General features: G+C 38.4%; 1 protein-coding gene across 1 annotated transcript; it reads right to left on the bottom strand.

Moving 5' to 3' along the window:
* Window positions 1-19078: 19078 nt before the first annotated feature.
* Window positions 19079-19564, bottom strand: LOC105958576 (uncharacterized). Its single transcript, XM_012982580.1, has one exon. The coding sequence runs from the start codon at window positions 19562-19564 to the stop codon at window positions 19079-19081; it is 486 nt and encodes a 161-aa protein (XP_012838034.1).
* Between the last annotated feature and the right edge of the window lie 687 nt (window positions 19565-20251).

Here is a 20251-nt window from a genome sequence, read left to right as displayed (position 1 = left end):
CAGTTGTTTCGGCGGCACTAGAAAGTTATTTCAGGTTGCTACAATTCCTGTCTAATGTCAAATTTCAAAATTCGGCCTCGAGCATGGTCGAAATTGGATTCCAAAAGCGATCATGAAAATACCCGCTACAGTTCGAGGACACGAATGCGCATCAAGAAACGTGCACCAACACACTCGCTACAAAAGATACGCACATAAGTAAAAGTACAAAATCATGCACAAAAGTACTCACGCAAAAGTGCATTCTTAAAAAGGATCATGAAAACACAAACTACAATCCTAGGACATTAATACAAATCAACAAACAAGCACAAACACACTCGCTGAAATGGACATGCACAAACGTACATGTAAAAAAACATGCGCAAAATTACATTCACAACAACGTTCATAAAAACACGAAATACAACACTAGGACTTTGATACGCATAACCAAACAACAGCAAAAACACTGGATACAAAAGATACAGTGGAGTGTAGAAATAACACTCAACGTTTACGTTTACATGAAATTTTTTATGGATTAATTTATATTTATGTTTTAATTATTGGATTTAGTATTCTATAGGTACAAATTGATAATTAGGTGTCCATGAAGCAAAAATGATCAAAGAGTAAGAAAAGAGTTGCAATTAGGAAAATAAAATCAAATTAGAAGAGAGGATCCCTCAACATCTTTGGTAGTGTCCACGAAGTCGAGCATAACTTTCTCATCCGGACTCCAAATCAACTGGTTCCGGCGGCATTAGAAAGCTATTTCAGCTGGCTACAATTCCTCTCTAATGTCAAATTTCCAAATTCGGACTCGAACATGGTCAAAAATGGATTCCAAAAGCGATCATGAAAATACCCGCTGTATTTCGAGGACACGAATGCGCATCAAGAAACGTGCACCAAAACACTCGCTACAAAAGATACGTACATAAGTAAAAGTACAAAATCAAGCACAAAAGCACTCACGCAAAAGTGCTATCGCAAAAAGGATCATGAAAACACAAACTACAATCCTAGGACATTAATACAAATCAACAAACATGCACAAACACACTCGCTCAAATGCACATGCACAAATGTACATGTAAACAAACATGCGCAAAAGTGCATTCGCAACAACGTTCATAAAAACACGAAATACAACACTAGGACTTTAATACGCATAACCTAACAACAGCAAAAACACCGGATACAAAAGATACAGTGGAATGTAGAATAACACTCAACGTTTACAGTTACGTGGATTAATTTATATTTCTGTTTTAATTGGTGGATTTAGTATTCTATAGAGACAAATTGATAATTAGGTGTCCATGAAGCAAAAATGATCAAAGAGTAAGAAAAGAGTTGCAATTAGGAAAATAAAATCAAATTAGAAGAGAGGATCCCTCAACATCTTCGGTAGTGTCCACGAAGTCGAGCATAACTTTCTCATCCGGACTCCAAATCAACAGGTTCCGGCGGCATTAGAAAGCTATTTCTGCTTGCTACAATTCAACTCTAATGTCAAATTTCCAAATTCGGACTCGAACATGGTCAAAATTGGATTCCAAAAGCGATCATGAAAATACCCGCTAAAGTTCGAGGACACGAATGCGCATCTAGAAACGTGCACCAAAACACTCGCTACAAAAGATACGCACATAAGTAAAAGTACAAAATCATGTACAAAAGCACTCACGCAAAAGTGCATTCGCAAAAAGGATCATGAAAACACAAACTACAATCCTAGGACATTAATACAAATCAACAAACATGCACAAACACACTCGCTCAAATGGACATCCACAAACGTACATGTAAAAAAACATGCGCAAAAGTGCATTCACAACAACGTTCATAAACACACGAAATACAATATTAGGACTTTAGTACGCATAACCTAACAACAACAAAAACACCGGATACAAAAGATACAGTGGAGTGTAGAATAACACTCAACGTTTACGTTTACGTTGATTTTTTTATGGATTAATTTATATTTCTGATTTAATTGGTGGATTTAGTATTCTATAGGTACAAATTGATAATTAGGTGTCCCTGAAGCAAAAATGATCAAAGAGTAAGAAAAGAGTTGCAATTAGGAAAATAAAATCAAATTAGAAGAGAGGATCCCTCAACATCTTCAGTAGTGTCCACGAAGTCGAGCATAATTTTCTCATCCGGACTCCAAATCCACTGGTTTCGGCGGCATTAGAAAGTTATTTCAAGTTGCTACAATTCCTGTCTTATGTCAAATTTCCAAATTCGGCCTCGAGCATGGTCGAATTTGGATTCCAAAAGCGATCATGAAAATACCCGCTACAGTTCGAGGACACGAATGCGCATCAAGAAACGTGCACCAACACACTCGCTACAAAAGATACACACATAAGTAAAAGTACAAAATCATGCACAAAAGTACTCACGCAAAAGTGCATTCGCAAAAAGGATCAAGAAAACACAAACTACAATCCTAGGACATTAATGCAAATCAACAAACATGCACAAACACACTCGCTCAAATGGACTTGCACAACAAACATGTAAAAAAACATGCGCTAAAGTGCATTCATAACAACGTTCATAAACACAAGAAATATAACATTAGGACTTTAATACGCATAACCTAACAACAACAAAAACACCGGATACAAGAGATACAGTAGAGTGTAGAATAACACTCAACATTTACGTTTAGGTTGATTTTTTTATGGATTAATTTATATTTTTGTTTTAATTGGTGGATTTAGTATTCTATAGGTATAAATTGATAATTAGGTGTCCCTGAAGCAAAAATGATCAAAGAGTAAGAAAAGAGTTGCAATTAGGAAAATAAAATCGAATTAGAAGAGAGGATCCCTCAACATCTTCGGTAGTGTCCACGAAGTCGAGCATAACTTTCTCATGCGGACTCCAAATCATCAGGTTCCCGCGGCATTAGAAAGCTATTTCAGCTGGCTACAATTCATCTCGAATGTCAAATATCCAAATTCGGACTCGAACATGGTCAAAATTGGATTCCAAAAGCGATCATGAAAATACCCACTACAGTTCGAGGACACGAATGCGCATCTAGAAACGTGCTCCAAAACACTCGCTACAAAAGATACGCACATAAGTAATAGTACAAAATCATGTACAAAAGCACTCACGCAAAAGTGCATTCGCAAAAAGGATCATGAAAACACAAACTACAATCCTAGGACATTAATACAAATCAACAAACATGCACAAACACACTCGCTCAAATGGACATGCACAAACGTACATGTAAAAAACATGCGCAAAAGTGCATTCGCAACAACGTTCATAAACACACGAAATACAATATTAGGACTTTAGTACGCATAACCTAACAACAACAAAAACACCGGATACAAAAGATACAGTGGAGTGTAGAATAACACTCAACGTTTACGTTTACGTGGATTTTTTTATGGATTAATTTATATTTCTGATTTAATTGGTGGATTTAGTATTCTATAGGTACAAATTGATAATTAGGTGTCCCTGAAGCAAAAATGATCAAAGAGTAAGAAAAGAGTTGCAATTAGGAAAATAAAATCAAATTAGAAGAGAGGATCCCTCAACATCTTCGGTAGTGTCCACGAAGTCGAGCATAACTTTCTCATCCGGACTCCAAATCCACTTGTTTCGGCGGCATTAGAAAGTTATTTCAGGTTGCTACAATTCCTGTCTAATGTCAAATTTCCAAATTCGGCCTCGAGCATGGTCGAAATTGGATTCCAAAAGCGATCATGAAAATACCCGCTACAGTTCGAGGACACGAATGCTCATCAAGAAACGTGCACCAACACACTCGCTACAAAAGATACGCACATAAGTAAAAGTACAAAATCATGCACAAAAGTACTCACGCAAAAGTTCATTCGCAAAAAGGATCATGAAAACACAAACTACAATCCTAGGACATTAATACAAATCAACAAACATGCACAAACACACTCGCTAAATGGACATGCACAAACGTACATGTAAAAAAAACATGCGCAAAAGTACATTCACAACAACGTTCATAAAAACACGAAATACAACACTAGGACTTTAATACGCATAACCAAACAACAGCAAAAACACAGGATACAAAAGATACAGTGGAGTGTAGAAATAACACTCAACGTTTACGTTTACGTGAAATTTTTTATGGATAAATTTATATTTCTGTTTTAATTAGTGGATTTAGTATTCTATAGGTACAAATTGATAATTAGGTGTCCATGAAGCAAAAAGGATCAAAGAGTAAGAAAAGAGTTGCAATTAGGAAAATAAAATCAAATTAGAAGAGAGGATCCCTCAACATCTTTGGTAGTGTCCATGAAGTCGAGCATAACTTTCTCATCCGGAATCCAAATCAACTGGTTCCGGCGGCATTAGAAAGCTATTTCAGCTGGCTACAATTCCTCTCTAATGTCAAATTTCCAAATTCGGACTCGAACATGGTCAAAATGGATTCCAAAAGCGATCATGAAACTACCCGCTATATTTCGAGGACACGAATGCGCATCAAGAAACGTGCACCAAAACACTCGCTACAAAAGATACGTACATAAGTAAAAGTACAAAATCATGCACAAAAGCACTCACGCAAAAGTGCTATCGCAAAAAGGATCATGAAAACACAAACTACAATCCTAGGACATTAATACAAATCAACAAACATGCACAAGCACACTCGCTCAAATGCACATGCACAAACGTACATGTAAACAAACATGCGCAAAAGTGCATTCGCAACAACGTTCATAAAAACACGAAATACAACACTAGGACTTTAATACGCATAACCTAACAACAACAAAAACACCGGATACAAAAGATACAGTGGAATGTAGAATAACACTCAACGTTTACAGTTACGTGGATTTTTTTATGGATTAATTGATATTTCTGTTTTAATATGTGGATTTAGTATTCTATAGAGACAAATTGATAATTAGGTGTCCATGAAGCAAAAATGATCAAAGAGTAAGAAAAGAGTTGCAATTAGGAAAATAAAATAAAATTAGAAGAGAGGATCCCTCAACATCTTCGGTAGTGTCCACGAAGTCGAGCATAACTTTCTCATCCCGACTCCAAATGAACAGGTTCCGGCGGCATTAGAAAGCTATTTCAGCTGGCTACAATTCATCTCTAATGTCAAATTTCCAAATTCGGACTCGAACATGGTCAAAATTGGATTCCAAAAGCGATCATGAAAATACCCACTAGAGTTCGAGGACACGAATGCGCATCTAGAAACATGCACCAAAACACTCGCTACAAAAGATACGCACATAAGTAATAGTACAAAATCATGTACAAAAGCACTCACGCAAAAGTGCATTCGCAAAAAGGATCATGAAAACACAAACTACAATCCTAGGACATTAATACAAATCAACAAACATGCACAAACACACTCGCTCAAATGGACATGCACAAACGTACATGTAAAAAACATGCGCAAAAGTGCATTCGCAACAACGTTCATAAACACACGAAATACAATATTAGGACTTTAGTACGCATAACCTAACAACAACAAAAACACCGGATACAAAAGATACAGTGGAGTGTAGAATAACACTCAACGTTTACGTTTACGTGGATTTTTTTATGGATTAATTTATATTTCTGATTTAATTGGTGGATTTAGTATTCTATAGGTACAAATTGATAATTAGGTGTCCCTGAAGCAAAAATGATCAAAGAGTAAGAAAAGAGTTGCAATTAGGAAAATAAAATCAAATTAGAAGAGAGGATCCCTCAACATCTTCGGTAGTGTCCACGAAGTCGAGCATAACTTTCTCATCCGGACTCCAAATCCACTTGTTTCGGCGGCATTAGAAAGTTATTTCAGGTTGCTACAATTCCTGTCTAATGTCAAATTTCCAAATTCGGCCTCGAGCATGGTCGAAATTGGATTCCAAAAGCGATCATGAAAATACCCGCTACAGTTCGAGGACACGAATGCTCATCAAGAAACGTGCACCAACACACTCGCTACAAAAGATACGCACATAAGTAAAAGTACAAAATCATGCTCAAAAGTACTCACGCAAAAGTTCATTCGCAAAAAGGATCATGAAAACACAAACTACAATCCTAGGACATTAATACAAATCAACAAACATGCACAAACACACTCGCTAAATGGACATGCACAAACGTACATGTAAAAAAACATGCGCAAAAGTACATTCACAACAACGTTCATAAAAACACGAAATACAACACTAGGACTTTAATACGCATAACCAAACAACAGCAAAAACACAGGATACAAAAGATACAGTGGAGTGTAGAAATAACACTCAACGTTTACGTTTACGTGAAATTTTTCATGGATAAATTTATATTTCTGTTTTAATTAGTGGATTTAGTATTCTATAGGTACAAATTGATAATTAGGTGTCCATGAAGCAAAAAGGATCAAAGAGTAAGAAAAGAGTTGCAATTAGGAAAATAAAATCAAATTAGAAGAGAGGATCCCTCAACATCTTTGGTAGTGTCCATGAAGTCGAGCATAACTTTCTCATCCGGAATCCAAATCAACTGGTTCCGGCGGCATTAGAAAGCTATTTCAGCTGGCTACAATTCCTCTCTAATGTCAAATTTCCAAATTCGGACTCGAACATGGTCAAAATGGATTCCAAAAGCGATCATGAAACTACCCGCTATATTTCGAGGACACGAATGCGCATCAAGAAACGTGCACCAAAACACTCGCTACAAAAGATACGTACATAAGTAAAAGTACAAAATCATGCACAAAAGCACTCACGCAAAAGTGCTATCGCAAAAAGGATCATGAAAACACAAACTACAATCCTAGGACATTAATACAAATCAACAAACATGCACAAGCACACTCGCTCAAATGCACATGCACAAACGTACATGTAAACAAACATGCGCAAAAGTGCATTCGCAACAACGTTCATAAAAACACGAAATACAACACTAGGACTTTAATACGCATAACCTAACAACAACAAAAACACCGGATACAAAAGATATAGTGGAATGTAGAATAACACTCAACGTTTACAGTTACGTGGATTTTTTTATGGATTAATTGATATTTCTGTTTTAATATGTGGATTTAGTATTCTATAGAGACAAATTGATAATTAGGTGTCCATGAAGCAAAAATGATCAAAGAGTAAGAAAAGAGTTGCAATTAGGAAAATAAAATAAAATTAGAAGAGAGGATCCCTCAACATCTTCGGTAGTGTCCACGAAGTCGAGCATAACTTTCTCATCCGGACTCCAAATGAACAGGTTCCGGCGGCATTAGAAAGCTATTTCAGCTGGCTACAATTCATCTCTAATGTCAAATTTCCAAATTCGGACTCGAACATGGTCAAAATTGGATTCCAAAAGCGATCATGAAAATACCCACTAGAGTTCGAGGACACGAATGCACATCTAGAAACGTGCACCAAAACACTCGCTACAAAAGATACGCACATAAGTAATAGTACAAAATCATGTACAAAAGCACTCACGCAAAAGTGCATTCGCAAAAAGGATCATGAAAACACAAACTACAATCCTAGGACATTAATACAAATCAACAAACATGCACAAACACACTCGCTCAAATGGACATGCACAAACGTACATGTAAAAAACATGCGCAAAAGTGCATTCGCAACAACGTTCATAAACACACGAAATACAATATTAGGACTTTAGTACGCATAACCTAACAACAACAAAAACACCGGATACAAAAGATACAGTGGAGTGTAGAATAACACTCAACGTTTACGTTTACGTGGATTTTTTTATGGATTAATTTATATTTCTGATTTAATTGGTGGATTTAGTATTCTATAGGTACAAATTGATAATTAGGTGTCCCTGAAGCAAAAATGATCAAAGAGTAAGAAAAGAGTTGCAATTAGGAAAATAAAATCAAATTAGAAGAGAGGATCCCTCAACATCTTCGGTAGTGTCCACGAAGTCGAGCATAACTTTCTCATCCGGACTCCAAATCCACTTGTTTCGGCGGCATTAGAAAGTTATTTCAGGTTGCTACAATTCCTGTCTAATGTCAAATTTCCAAATTCGGCCTCGAGCATGGTCGAAATTGGATTCCAAAAGCGATCATGAAAATACCCGCTACAGTTCGAGGACACGAATGCTCATCAAGAAACGTGCACCAACACACTCGCTACAAAAGATACGCACATAAGTAAAAGTACAAAATCATGCACAAAAGTACTCACGCAAAAGTTCATTCGCAAAAAGGATCATGAAAACACAAACTACAATCCTAGGACATTAATACAAATCAACAAACATGCACAAACACACTCGCTAAATGGACATGCACAAACGTACATGTAAAAAAACATGCGCAAAAGTACATTCACAACAACGTTCATAAAAACACGAAATACAACACTAGGACTTTAATACGCATAACCAAACAACAGCAAAAACACTGGATACAAAAGATACAGTGGAGTGTAGAAATAACACTCAACGTTTACGTTTACGTGAAATTTTTTATGGATAAATTTATATTTCTGTTTTAATTAGTGGATTTAGTATTCTATAGGTACAAATTGATAATTAGGTGTCCATGAAGCAAAAAGGATCAAAGAGTAAGAAAAGAGTTGCAATTAGGAAAATAAAATCAAATTAGAAGAGAGGATCCCTCAACATCTTTGGTAGTGTCCATGAAGTCGAGCATAACTTTCTCATCAGGAATCCAAATCAACTGGTTCCGGCGGCATTAGAAAGCTATTTCAGCTGGCTACAATTCCTCTCTAATGTCAAATTTCCAAATTCGGACTCGAACATGGTCAAAATGGATTCCAAAAGCGATCATGAAACTACCCGCTATATTTCGAGGACACGAATGCGCATCAAGAAACGTGCACCAAAACACTCGCTACAAAAGATACGTACATCAGTAAAAGTACAAAATCATGCACAAAAGCACTCACGCAAAAGTGCTATCGCAAAAAGGATCATGAAAACACAAACTACAATCCTAGGACATTAATACAAATCAACAAACATGCACAAGCACACTCGCTCAAATGCACATGCACAAACGTACATGTAAACAAACATGCGCAAAAGTGCATTCGCAACAACGTTCATAAAAACACGAAATACAACACTAGGACTTTAATACGCATAACCTAACAACAACAAAAACACCGGATACAAAAGATACAGTGGAATGTAGAATAACACTCAACGTTTACAGTTACGTGGATTTTTTTATGGATTAATTGATATTTCTGTTTTAATATGTGGATTTAGTATTCTATAGAGACAAATTGATAATTAGGTGTCCATGAAGCAAAAATGATCAAAGAGTAAGAAAAGAGTTGCAATTAGGAAAATAAAATAAAATTAGAAGAGAGGATCCCTCAACATCTTCGGTAGTGTCCACGAAGTCGAGCATAACTTTCTCATCCGGACTCCAAATGAACAGGTTCCGGCGGCATTAGAAAGCTATTTCAGCTGGCTACAATTCATCTCTAATGTCAAATTTCCAAATTCGGACTCGAACATGGTCAAAATTGGATTCCAAAAGCGATCATGAAAATACCCACTAGAGTTCGAGGACACGAATGCGCATCTAGAAACGTGCACCAAAACACTCGCTACAAAAGATACGCACATAAGTAATAGTACAAAATCATGTACAAAAGCACTCACGCAAAAGTGCATTCGCAAAAAGGATCATGAAAACACAAACTACAATCCTAGGACATTAATACAAATCAACAAACATGCACAAACACACTCGCTCAAATGGACATGCACAAACGTACATGTAAAAAACATGCGCAAAAGTGCATTCGCAACAACGTTCATAAACACACGAAATACAATATTAGGACTTTAGTACGCATAACCTAACAACAACAAAAACACCGGATACAAAAGATACAGTGGAGTGTAGAATAACACTCAACGTTTACGTTTACGTGGATTTTTTTATGGATTAATTTATATTTCTGATTTAATTGGTGGATTTAGTATTCTATAGGTACAAATTGATAATTAGGTGTCCCTGAAGCAAAAATGATCAAAGAGTAAGAAAAGAGTTGCAATTAGGAAAATAAAATCAAATTAGAAGAGAGGATCCCTCAACATCTTCGGTAGTGTCCACGAAGTCGAGCATAACTTTCTCATCCGGACTCCAAATCCACTTGTTTCGGCGGCATTAGAAAGTTATTTCAGGTTGCTACAATTCCTGTCTAATGTCAAATTTCCAAATTCGGCCTCGAGCATGGTCGAAATTGGATTCCAAAAGCGATCATGAAAATACCCGCTACAGTTTGAGGACACGAATGCTCATCAAGAAACGTGCACCAACACACTCGCTACAAAAGATACGCACATAAGTAAAAGTACAAAATCATGCACAAAAGTACTCACGCAAAAGTTCATTCGCAAAAAGGATCATGAAAACACAAACTACAATCCTAGGACATTAATACAAATCAACAAACATGCACAAACACACTCGCTAAATGGACATGCACAAACGTACATGTAAAAAAACATGCGCAAAAGTACATTCACAACAACGTTCATAAAAACACGAAATACAACACTAGGACTTTAATACGCATAACCAAACAACAGCAAAAACACTGGATACAAAAGATACAGTGGAGTGTAGAAATAACACTCAACGTTTACGTTTACGTGAAATTTTTTATGGATAAATTTATATTTCTGTTTTAATTAGTGGATTTAGTATTCTATAGGTACAAATTGATAATTAGGTGTCCATGAAGCAAAAAGGATCAAAGAGTAAGAAAAGAGTTGCAATTAGGAAAATAAAATCAAATTAGAAGAGAGGATCCCTCAACATCTTTGGTAGTGTCCATGAAGTCGAGCATAACTTTCTCATCCGGAATCCAAATCAACTGGTTCCGGCGGCATTAGAAAGCTATTTCAGCTGGCTACAATTCCTCTCTAATGCCAAATTTCCAAATTCGGACTCGAACATGGTCAAAATGGATTCCAAAAGCGATCATGAAACTACCCGCTATATTTCGAGGACACGAATGCGCATCAAGAAACGTGCACCAAAACACTCGCTACAAAAGATACGTACATAAGTAAAAGTACAAAATCATGCACAAAAGCACTCACGCAAAAGTGCTATCGCAAAAAGGATCATGAAAACACAAACTACAATCCTAGGACATTAATACAAATCAACAAACATGCACAAGCACACTCGCTCAAATGCACATGCACAAACGTACATGTAAACAAACATGCGCAAAAGTGCATTCGCAACAACGTTCATAAAAACACGAAATACAACACTAGGACTTTAATACGCATAACCTAACAACAACAAAAACACCGGATACAAAAGATACAGTGGAATGTAGAATAACACTCAACGTTTACAGTTACGTGGATTTTTTTATGGATTAATTTATATTTCTGTTTTAATATGTGGATTTAGTATTCTATAGAGACAAATTGATAATTAGGTGTCCATGAAGCAAAAATGATCAAAGAGTAAGAAAAGAGTTGCAATTAGGAAAATAAAATAAAATTAGAAGAGAGGATCCCTCAACATCTTCGGTAGTGTCCACGAAGTCGAGCATAACTTTCTCATCCGGACTCCAAATGAACAGGTTCCGGCGGCATTAGAAAGCTATTTCAGCTGGCTACAATTCATCTCTAATGTCAAATTTCCAAATTCGGACTCGAACATGGTCAAAATTGGATTCCAAAAGCGATCATGAAAATACCCGCTACAGTTCGAGGACACGAATGCGCATCTAGAAACGTGCACCAAAACACTCGTTACCAAAGATACGCACATAAGTAAAAGTACAAAATCATGTACAAAAGCACTCACGCAAAAGTGCATTCGCAAAAAGGATCATGAAAACACAAACTACAATCCTAGGACATTAATACAAATCAACAAACATGCACAAACACACTCGCTCAAATGGACATGCACAAACGTACATGTAAAAAAACATGCGCAAAAGTGCATTCGCAACAACGTTCATAAACACACGAAATACAATATTAGGACTTTAGTACGCATAACCTAACAACAACAAAAACACCGGATACAAAAGATACAGTGGAGTGTAGAATAACACTCAACGTTTACGTTTACGTGGATTTTTTTATGGATTAATTTATATTTCGGATTTAATTGGTGGATTTAGTATTCTATAGGTACAAATTGATAATTAGGTGTCCCTGAAGCAAAAATGATCAAAGAGTAAGAAAAGAGTTGCAATTAGGAAAATAAAATCAAATTAGAAGAGAGGATCCCTCAACATCTTCAGTAGTGTCCACGAAGTCGAGCATAATTTTCTCATCCGGACTCCAAATCCACTGGTTTCGGCGGCATTAGAAAGTTATTTCAAGTTGCTACAATTCCGGTCTAATGTCAAATTTCCAAATTCGGCCTCGAGCATGGTCGAATTTGGATTCCAAAAGCGATCATGAAAATACCCGCTACAGTTCGAGGACACGAATGCGCATCAAGAAACGTGCACCAACACACTCGCTACAAAAGATACGCACATAAGTAAAAGTACAAAATCATGCACAAAAGTACTCACGCAAAAGTGCATTCGCAAAAAGGATCATGAAAACACAAACTACAATCCTAGGACATTAATACAAATCAACAAACATGCACAAACACACTCGCTCAAATGGACATGCACAAACATACATGTAAAAAAACATGCGCAAAAGTACATTCACAACAACGTTCATAAAAACACGAAATACAACACTAGGACTTTAATACGCATAACCAAACAACAACAAAAACACTGTATACAAAAGATACAGTGGAGTGTAGAAATAACACTCTACGTTTACGTTTACGTGAAATTTTTTATGGATTAATTTATATTTCTGTTTTAATTAGTGGATTTAGTATTCTATAGGTACAAATTGATAATTAGGTGTCCATGAAGCAAAAATGATCAAAGAGTAAGAAAAGAGTTGCAATTAGGAAAATAAAATCAAATTAGAAGAGAGGATCCCTCAACATCTTTGGTAGTGTCCGCGAAGTCGAGCATAACTTTCTCATCCGGACTCCAAATCAACTGGTTCTGGCGGCATTTGAAAGCTATTTCATCTGGCTACAATTCCTCTCTAATGTCAAATTTCCGAATTCGGACTCGAACATGGTCAAAAATGGATTCCAAAAGCGATCATGAAAATACCCGCTACATTTCGAGGACACGGATGCGCATCAAGAAACGTGGACCAAAACACTCGCTACAAAAGATACGCACATAAGTAAAAGTACAATATCATGCACAAAAGCACTCACGCAAAAGTGCTATCGCGAAAAGGATCATGAAAACACAAACTACAATCCTAGGACATTAATTCAAATCAACAAAACATGCACAAACACACTCGCTCAAATGCACATGCACAAACGTACACGTAAACAAACATGCGCAAAAGTGCATTCGCAACAACGTTCATAAAAACACGAAATACAACACTAGGACTTTAATACGCATAACCTAACAACAGCAAAAACACTGGATACATAAGATACAGTGGAGTGTAGAAATAACACTCAACGTTTACAGTTACGTGGATTTTTTTATGGATTAATTTATATTTCTGTTTTAATTGGTGGATTTAGTATTCTATAGAGACAAATTGATAATTAGGTGTCCATGAAGCAAAAATGATCAAAGACTAAGAAAAGAGTTGCTATTAGGAAAATAAAATCAAATTAGAAGAGAGTATCCCTCAACAACTTCGGTAGTGTCCACGAAGTCGAGCATTACTTTCTCATCCAGACTCCAAATCAACTGATTCCGGCGGCATTAGAGAGCTATTTCAGCTGGCAACAATTCCTGTCTAATGTCAAATTTCCAAATTCGGACTCGAACATGGTCAAAATTGGATTCCAAAAGCGATCATGAAAATACCCGCTACAGTTCGAGGACACGAATGCGCATCAAGAAACGTGCACCAAAACACTCGCTACAAAATATACACACATAAGTAAAAGTACAAAATCATGCACAAAAGTACTCACGCAAAAGTGCATTAGCAAAAAGGATCACGAAAACACAAACTACATGTGACACCCAAGATTAAAAGCAATAGTATGGCAAACCGAGATGGTTTGCCATGCACGGAAGCTTTATATGTATTATATAAGTATTTAGATATATGGGGAGACCCCAAGATTTAAAGAAACGTTTTTCAAGACCTAAGACTTAAAGACGAGGTGGGCTTCGGAAGAAATTTTCATCGAAGGGATTTAGTAGAATGGATGAGCATATATCTAACTACTCTATTAATCCTTTATAGAAACTGTAATTGGTGTCACCTTGATAATACATAATAATAATAGATTAGAGTCCATAGTTAAAACAACATATTAATTCTACATAAAATGGACCTTACTTATAGAGAAATGTTATACATGGACCATAATTTAACAAAAAGGTGGTCCATCTTCGGAGGAATTAGCCTCATTTACCACGGATAATAATACACATGAGCTACTACGGAAATAGTAATTGTCCTAAGGACAATATACACAAAAGATAGTACTACAAGCATTATAAGTAGATCCTCCATACGAGCCAAAAACCCGGAGTCGGCTTCTCGAACCGTCGACTAGTCCAATCCAGTGGAGTGAGTAGCACTAATACCTGCAAACGGAGAATATTTATAGGAGCTAACAAAGCTCAGTAAGTATCTCGAAAGATACCGAGAATTTAAAATATAGTCTTACTACGTATATTATATTGTAGCAATACAAGCATAACGAAATTAAGTATAAAGCACGTTTCTAGAATTTAAAGTTCGCGAACTTTAGAAAGCTTTTTCATTTTATCGGATCCTATGAGAAATTAATTTCTTTACTTAGAAAGTAGATTATTCTGAGCCCGTTTTTGGAGTATTCAAGAGCAAGGGTTAGATATGGAATTCTCATCTTTGGCTTGGGAAATATCTTACTGATTTAGGGGGGTGGTTCGAGCTTGATGGAGCTGATGACAATGGTAGTTTCGCTGGGTTGAAGAAGAGGAAGATAAGAGAGAGAGGGGGTGAGGCAGCCGAAGTGTGAGAGGGGGGAGGAGACTCTTGGCCTTCTAATAGGCATGCTTGAGGTGGAGTGCGGGATTGGCCTTAGTAGGGGTTAGGCTAGGCTTAGGATTATCATTTTTATAATTATTTAATAATCCTCCCCTAAACACACACACATACATATACGGCACACATATATACATAGATATTATGTATTATGGTAATTATGCTAAGTCCTAGCAGGCATGTATAATTCACCCGTAAACACATATGCACATAAGGTCACATATAAAATTCGATATCTACTAATTTAGCACATAATAATTCATGTATAGCCCTATCATTAGCAGATATTTAGTATTTAAGTGATGTGAGATTTATTTTTTAGTAATTATCGTGTTTCGAAAACCTGGGGTGTTACAATCTTCCCCCCTTCAAAAAAATTTGTCCCCAAAATTTGTTACCTGTCCCGAAAAATTCGGGATAGAGACTACTCATTTCTGATTCGCGTTCCCATGTGGCTTCTTCGGGGGTATGGTTGTGCCACTGTACTTTGACTAGGTGAATCTCCCGGTTTCGAAGTGTCTTGGTTTTGGAGTCGAGAATTCGGAGGGGTCTTTCTTCGTAAGAAAGGTTAGGATTTAGCTCAATAGGTTCGGTTTTGAGGACGTGATCGGGACTGGAAATGTATTTGCGAAGCATGGAGACGTGGAATACGTTATGGATTCAGGATAGATTAGGTGGAAGTGCTAGGCGGTAAGCGCGGCTGCCTATTCTTTCGAGTATTTCAAACGGTCCGATATATCGCGGAGATAGTTTGCCACGGTTTACAAATCGCAAAATTCCTTTAAAAGGGGCTACTTTTAGGAATACTAATTCTCCGACTTCGAATTCCAAATCTCGCCTTCTATTATTAGCGTAGCTTCGTTGTCGGTCCTGGGCAACTTGCATATTTTCTCGGATGTCTCGAACTAGGTTTACCGTTTGTTGGACCAAGTCGGGTCCGAGAAGTTTTCTTTCTCCAACTTCATCCCAGTAGAGGGGAGACCTGAACTTGCGTCCATAAAGTGCTTCGTACGGCGCCATTCCGATTGATGATTGGAAGCTATTATTATATGCAAATTCAATCAACGGCAGTCGCGATTCCCAGTTGCCTCCAAAGTCGAGTATACAGGCTCGAAGTAGGTCCTCAAGAGTTTTGATCGTCCGTTCTGACTGGCCATCGGTTTGGGGGTGAAAGGTAGTGCTGAAGGACAACTTGGTTCCAAGGGTTTCTTGCAAACTTTTCCAAAATTTTGAAGTGAACCGTGGGTCTCGATCCGAAATGATAGCAGTCGGAATTCCATGGAGTCGAACGATTTCTTGCATATAGAGTTCTGCGAGTTTATCTAAGCTAAACGTCTTGCGGATTGGAAGAAAATGGGCCGATTTGGTTAGCCGGTCGACGATTACCCAAATAGAGTCGGATCCGCGTTGGGTCCTTGGAAATCCTTGAACAAAGTCCATTGTTATCACTTCCCATTTCCATTCGGGAATTTGATTTAGTTGTAGTAATCCTCCGGGTCGTTGGTGTTCAGTCTTGATTGTTGGCAAGTGAGGCATTTGGCAACGAATCGAGCTATATCTTTCATCATTCCAGGCCACCAATATAGTTTATTCAAGTCTTGGTACATTTTGGTTGATCCGGGATGACATGTATATATGGTCTGATGTGCTTCGGCTAAGATGAGTCGTTTAATTTCTGCATCGTCGGGAATACAAGTGCGGTTTTGGAATTGGAGAAATCCGTCTTTGGATTTAGGGTTTGATTCGAGATTTGTGCGAATTTTCCGAAGTTGGAGGTCTTGATCTTGAGTTGTTCTCACGCGGTTCCGAAGATCCGATTCAACCACTAGAGCGTTTATCGACTTCCGACTAAGGGCATCTGCCACAACATTCGCCTTCCCGGGGTGGTATAGGAATTCGCAGTCATAATCTTTAACTAGATCCAGCCATCTTCGCTGCCTCATGTTCAATTCCTTGTGTGTGAAGAAATACTTCAGGCTTTTGTGATCGGTGTAAATGGTGCACTTGTCGCCGTAGAGGTAGTGACGCCAGATTTTGAGTGCAAAGACTACTGCTGCGTGTTCTAGATCGTGAGTTGGGTAGTTCTTCTCGTATTCCTTGAGCTGGCGGGACGCGTAGGCTATCACTTTTCCGTTTTGCATAAGTACAGCACCTAGTCCGAGCTTGGATGCGTCGCTATAAATCACGAACCCTCCGGATCCATTAGGTAGTGAAATAATTGGAGCGGTGATCAAACGTTTCTTTAGTTCTTGGAAACTAGCCTCGCGGTTTGGGGTCCATTGGTAATTGACTCCTTTCTTCGTGAGTTGAGTGAGGGGTGATGCGATTTTTGAAAAATCTTGAACGAATTTGCGATAATATCCGGCTAAGCCAAGGAAACTTCTTATCTCCCTTACATTCGTTGGAGTGGGCCAGGTTGAGATTGCTTCTATTTTGCCAGGGTCGACGGAGAGTCCTTCGGCGGAGATGATGTGGCCAAGGAAAGTTACTCTGGATAGCCAAAATTCACATTTACTGAACTTGGCGTAGAGTTGATGCTCTCGGAGTGTTTGAAGTACTGTTCGTAATTGGGAGGTATGTTCTTTTTGGGTTTTGGAGTATATAAGAATATCATCGATAAAAACGATGACAAATTTGTTGAGGTACTGATGAAAAACTCGGTTCATAAGATCTATAAAGGCGGCGGGGGCATTGGTCGATCCAAACGGCATTACTACGAATTCGTAGTGGCCGTATCGGGTTCGGAAAGCAGTTTTAGGAATATCAGTTTCTTTGACTTTAAGCTGGTGGTAACTTGACCGAAGGTCGATTTTGGAGAAGACGGATGACCCTTGGAGTTGGTCAAAGAGATCGTCGATGCGGGGTAGAGGATATTTATTCTTTATGGTCACCTTATTCAGCTCTTGATAGTCGATGCAAAGGCGGAAGAATCCGTCTTTCTTCTTAACGAATAGTACCGGGGCTCCCCATGAAGAGTGACTGGGACGGATGTAACCTTTATCGAGTAATGCTTGGACTTGATTCTTCAATTCTTTGAGTTCCACAGGAGCCATACGGTACCTAGCCTTTGATATTGGTTCTGTTCCAGGAATAAGATGAATTTCGAATTCGATTTCGCGATCGGGCGGTAGCCCTGGTAAATCGTCGGGGAAGACATCGGGAAATTCTTGAACCACGGGAAGTTCAGACATCACCAGTTGAGGTCTTGAGCTAGTTTCTAGAAGATCGACTAGATAGCCGATATGTCCTTTGTTGATGAGTTTGGTGGCTTTGATTGCGGATATTATGGGAATTAGGGTCTTGGTGTCGCTTTGAAACTCTAAAAGGGTGTGATTAGGGAGAGAAAAGCTTACGGTCTTTAGGGCGCAATTGATTTGGGCCTTGAATTTGGTCAGCCAATCCATTCCATTATGAGATCAAAGTTCTCAATTGTTAGGACGATGAGATCGAACCTCATGGGTTGGGATTGAATTTGAATAGGAAAATCCTTCACCACTTTGTCAGTGATCATTTCTTCGCCCGAGGGCATACAAATGCGATATTCGTGGCTTACTTGAGTCGGTATCAGGCCAAAACGTACGCACACATTGGTGGAAATAAAGGAATGTGTAGAACCAGAATCAACCAAAGCATACACGGGTTCTCCAAGAATAAGAACGGTACCTGCGATCATCGTCGGATCTTGACGCACTTGTTCTCGGGTCATGGCAAACGCGCGGCTGGGGACTCGAGTTTGAGCGTTGGGGCAGTCTCTCGCTTTATGGCCGGGCTTTCTGCATCGAAAACATAACTCGGTGTCTTTTACACAGATCCCAAAATGTGCCTTTCCGCAGTTCGAGCAAGTTGGTTTGGGCGTTGGCGCTACTGGTTTAGGGTTTGAGTTTTGGACCTTCTTCCCCTTGAATTTATGATTCCCAAAGTTGGCTTTCTTCCATGGTCGCGGTGTGGGTGGCTGGGGCCGTTTCCCTTGTTGAATTTCATTCTAATCTTGGGCAGCCGTTAGTGCTTTGTCCACCATCTGGCGAAAGGTGGTGGCACTAGACATGCGGATATCCCTTCGGATTTCGGGTTGTAGTCCCCTTGTGAAGTGGTTTTTGTTTTCCTCGACGTCCTTGGCGATAAATGGGGCATACAGGCATCCTCGTTCGAATAATCGAATGTATTCGGTCATGGGAAGGTCCCCTTGGCGGAGTTCCATAAATTCCTTGAGTTTGTTGGCTCGGACGTCCTTGGAAAAGTATTTCTCAAAGAATTGGACCTTGAACGCCTGCCACGATAAGTTCTCAAGTTCGATACCTTCCTTAGCTCCCTCCCACCAGTTCCGAGCTTCGTTGCGAAGTAAAAATAGGGCACAATGCACTCGTTCACGGTCATTCATTTGCATGTAATCAAAGATCACCTCCAAGGATTTGATCCACTCTTCGGCTACGACCGGGTCGGGACCACCGTGAAACTCAGAGGGATTCATGCGAAGGAAACGTTCGTATAGGTTTTGGGGATTTGGTTGGGGTGTAGGTGGGGTTTGTCGGTGTTGAAGGAGTTACTGAATCTGATTGTGATGATTTTGCGCTTGCTCGCGGATAAGGTTGGAAAGATCGAGAATAATGTTAGCGGGGTCTTGGAGATTATTCGTGGTGGCGGTGCTCCGAGTTTGCCTTCTTGCCATGTCTTAGTGTGTGCTGCAAACAAAATTTTTAGAACATGGAAAAACAAAATACAAGTAAACACATAATTACCGGATAGACCGAGTCTTCACGCTTCGAGGGTTCCGAATTCCGGTTCGGTGCTCGTATAAAGTTTCTACAAATTTTGCTCTGATACCATGTCTGTGACACCCCCTAGCAATAGTATGGCAAACCGAGATGGTTTACCATGCACGGAAGCTTTATATGTATTATATAAGTTTTTCGATATATGGGGAGACCCCAAGATTTAAAGAAACGTTTTTCAAGACCTAAGACTTAAAGACTAGGTGGGCTTCGGAAGAAATTTTCATCGAAGGGATTTAGTAGAATGGATGAGCATATATCTAACTACTCTATTAATCCTTTATAGAAACTGTAAGTGGTGTCACCTTGATAATACATAATAATAATAGATTAGAGTCCATAGTTAAAACAACATATTAATCCTACATAAAATGGACCTTACTTAC

Source organism: Erythranthe guttata, chromosome 11 (assembly GCF_056151865.1).
Source record: "Erythranthe guttata isolate IM_541 chromosome 11, IM_541, whole genome shotgun sequence".
In the NCBI taxonomy this organism is placed as follows: Eukaryota; Viridiplantae; Streptophyta; class Magnoliopsida; order Lamiales; family Phrymaceae; genus Erythranthe; species Erythranthe guttata.
This window is presented reverse-complemented; position numbering and strand designations above follow the sequence as displayed.

Coding starts and splice junctions, on each gene's coding strand:
- LOC105958576 (XM_012982580.1), bottom strand. CDS start 19,564: ATGAATCCCTCTGAGTTTCACGGTGGTCCCGACCCGGTCGTAGCCGAA.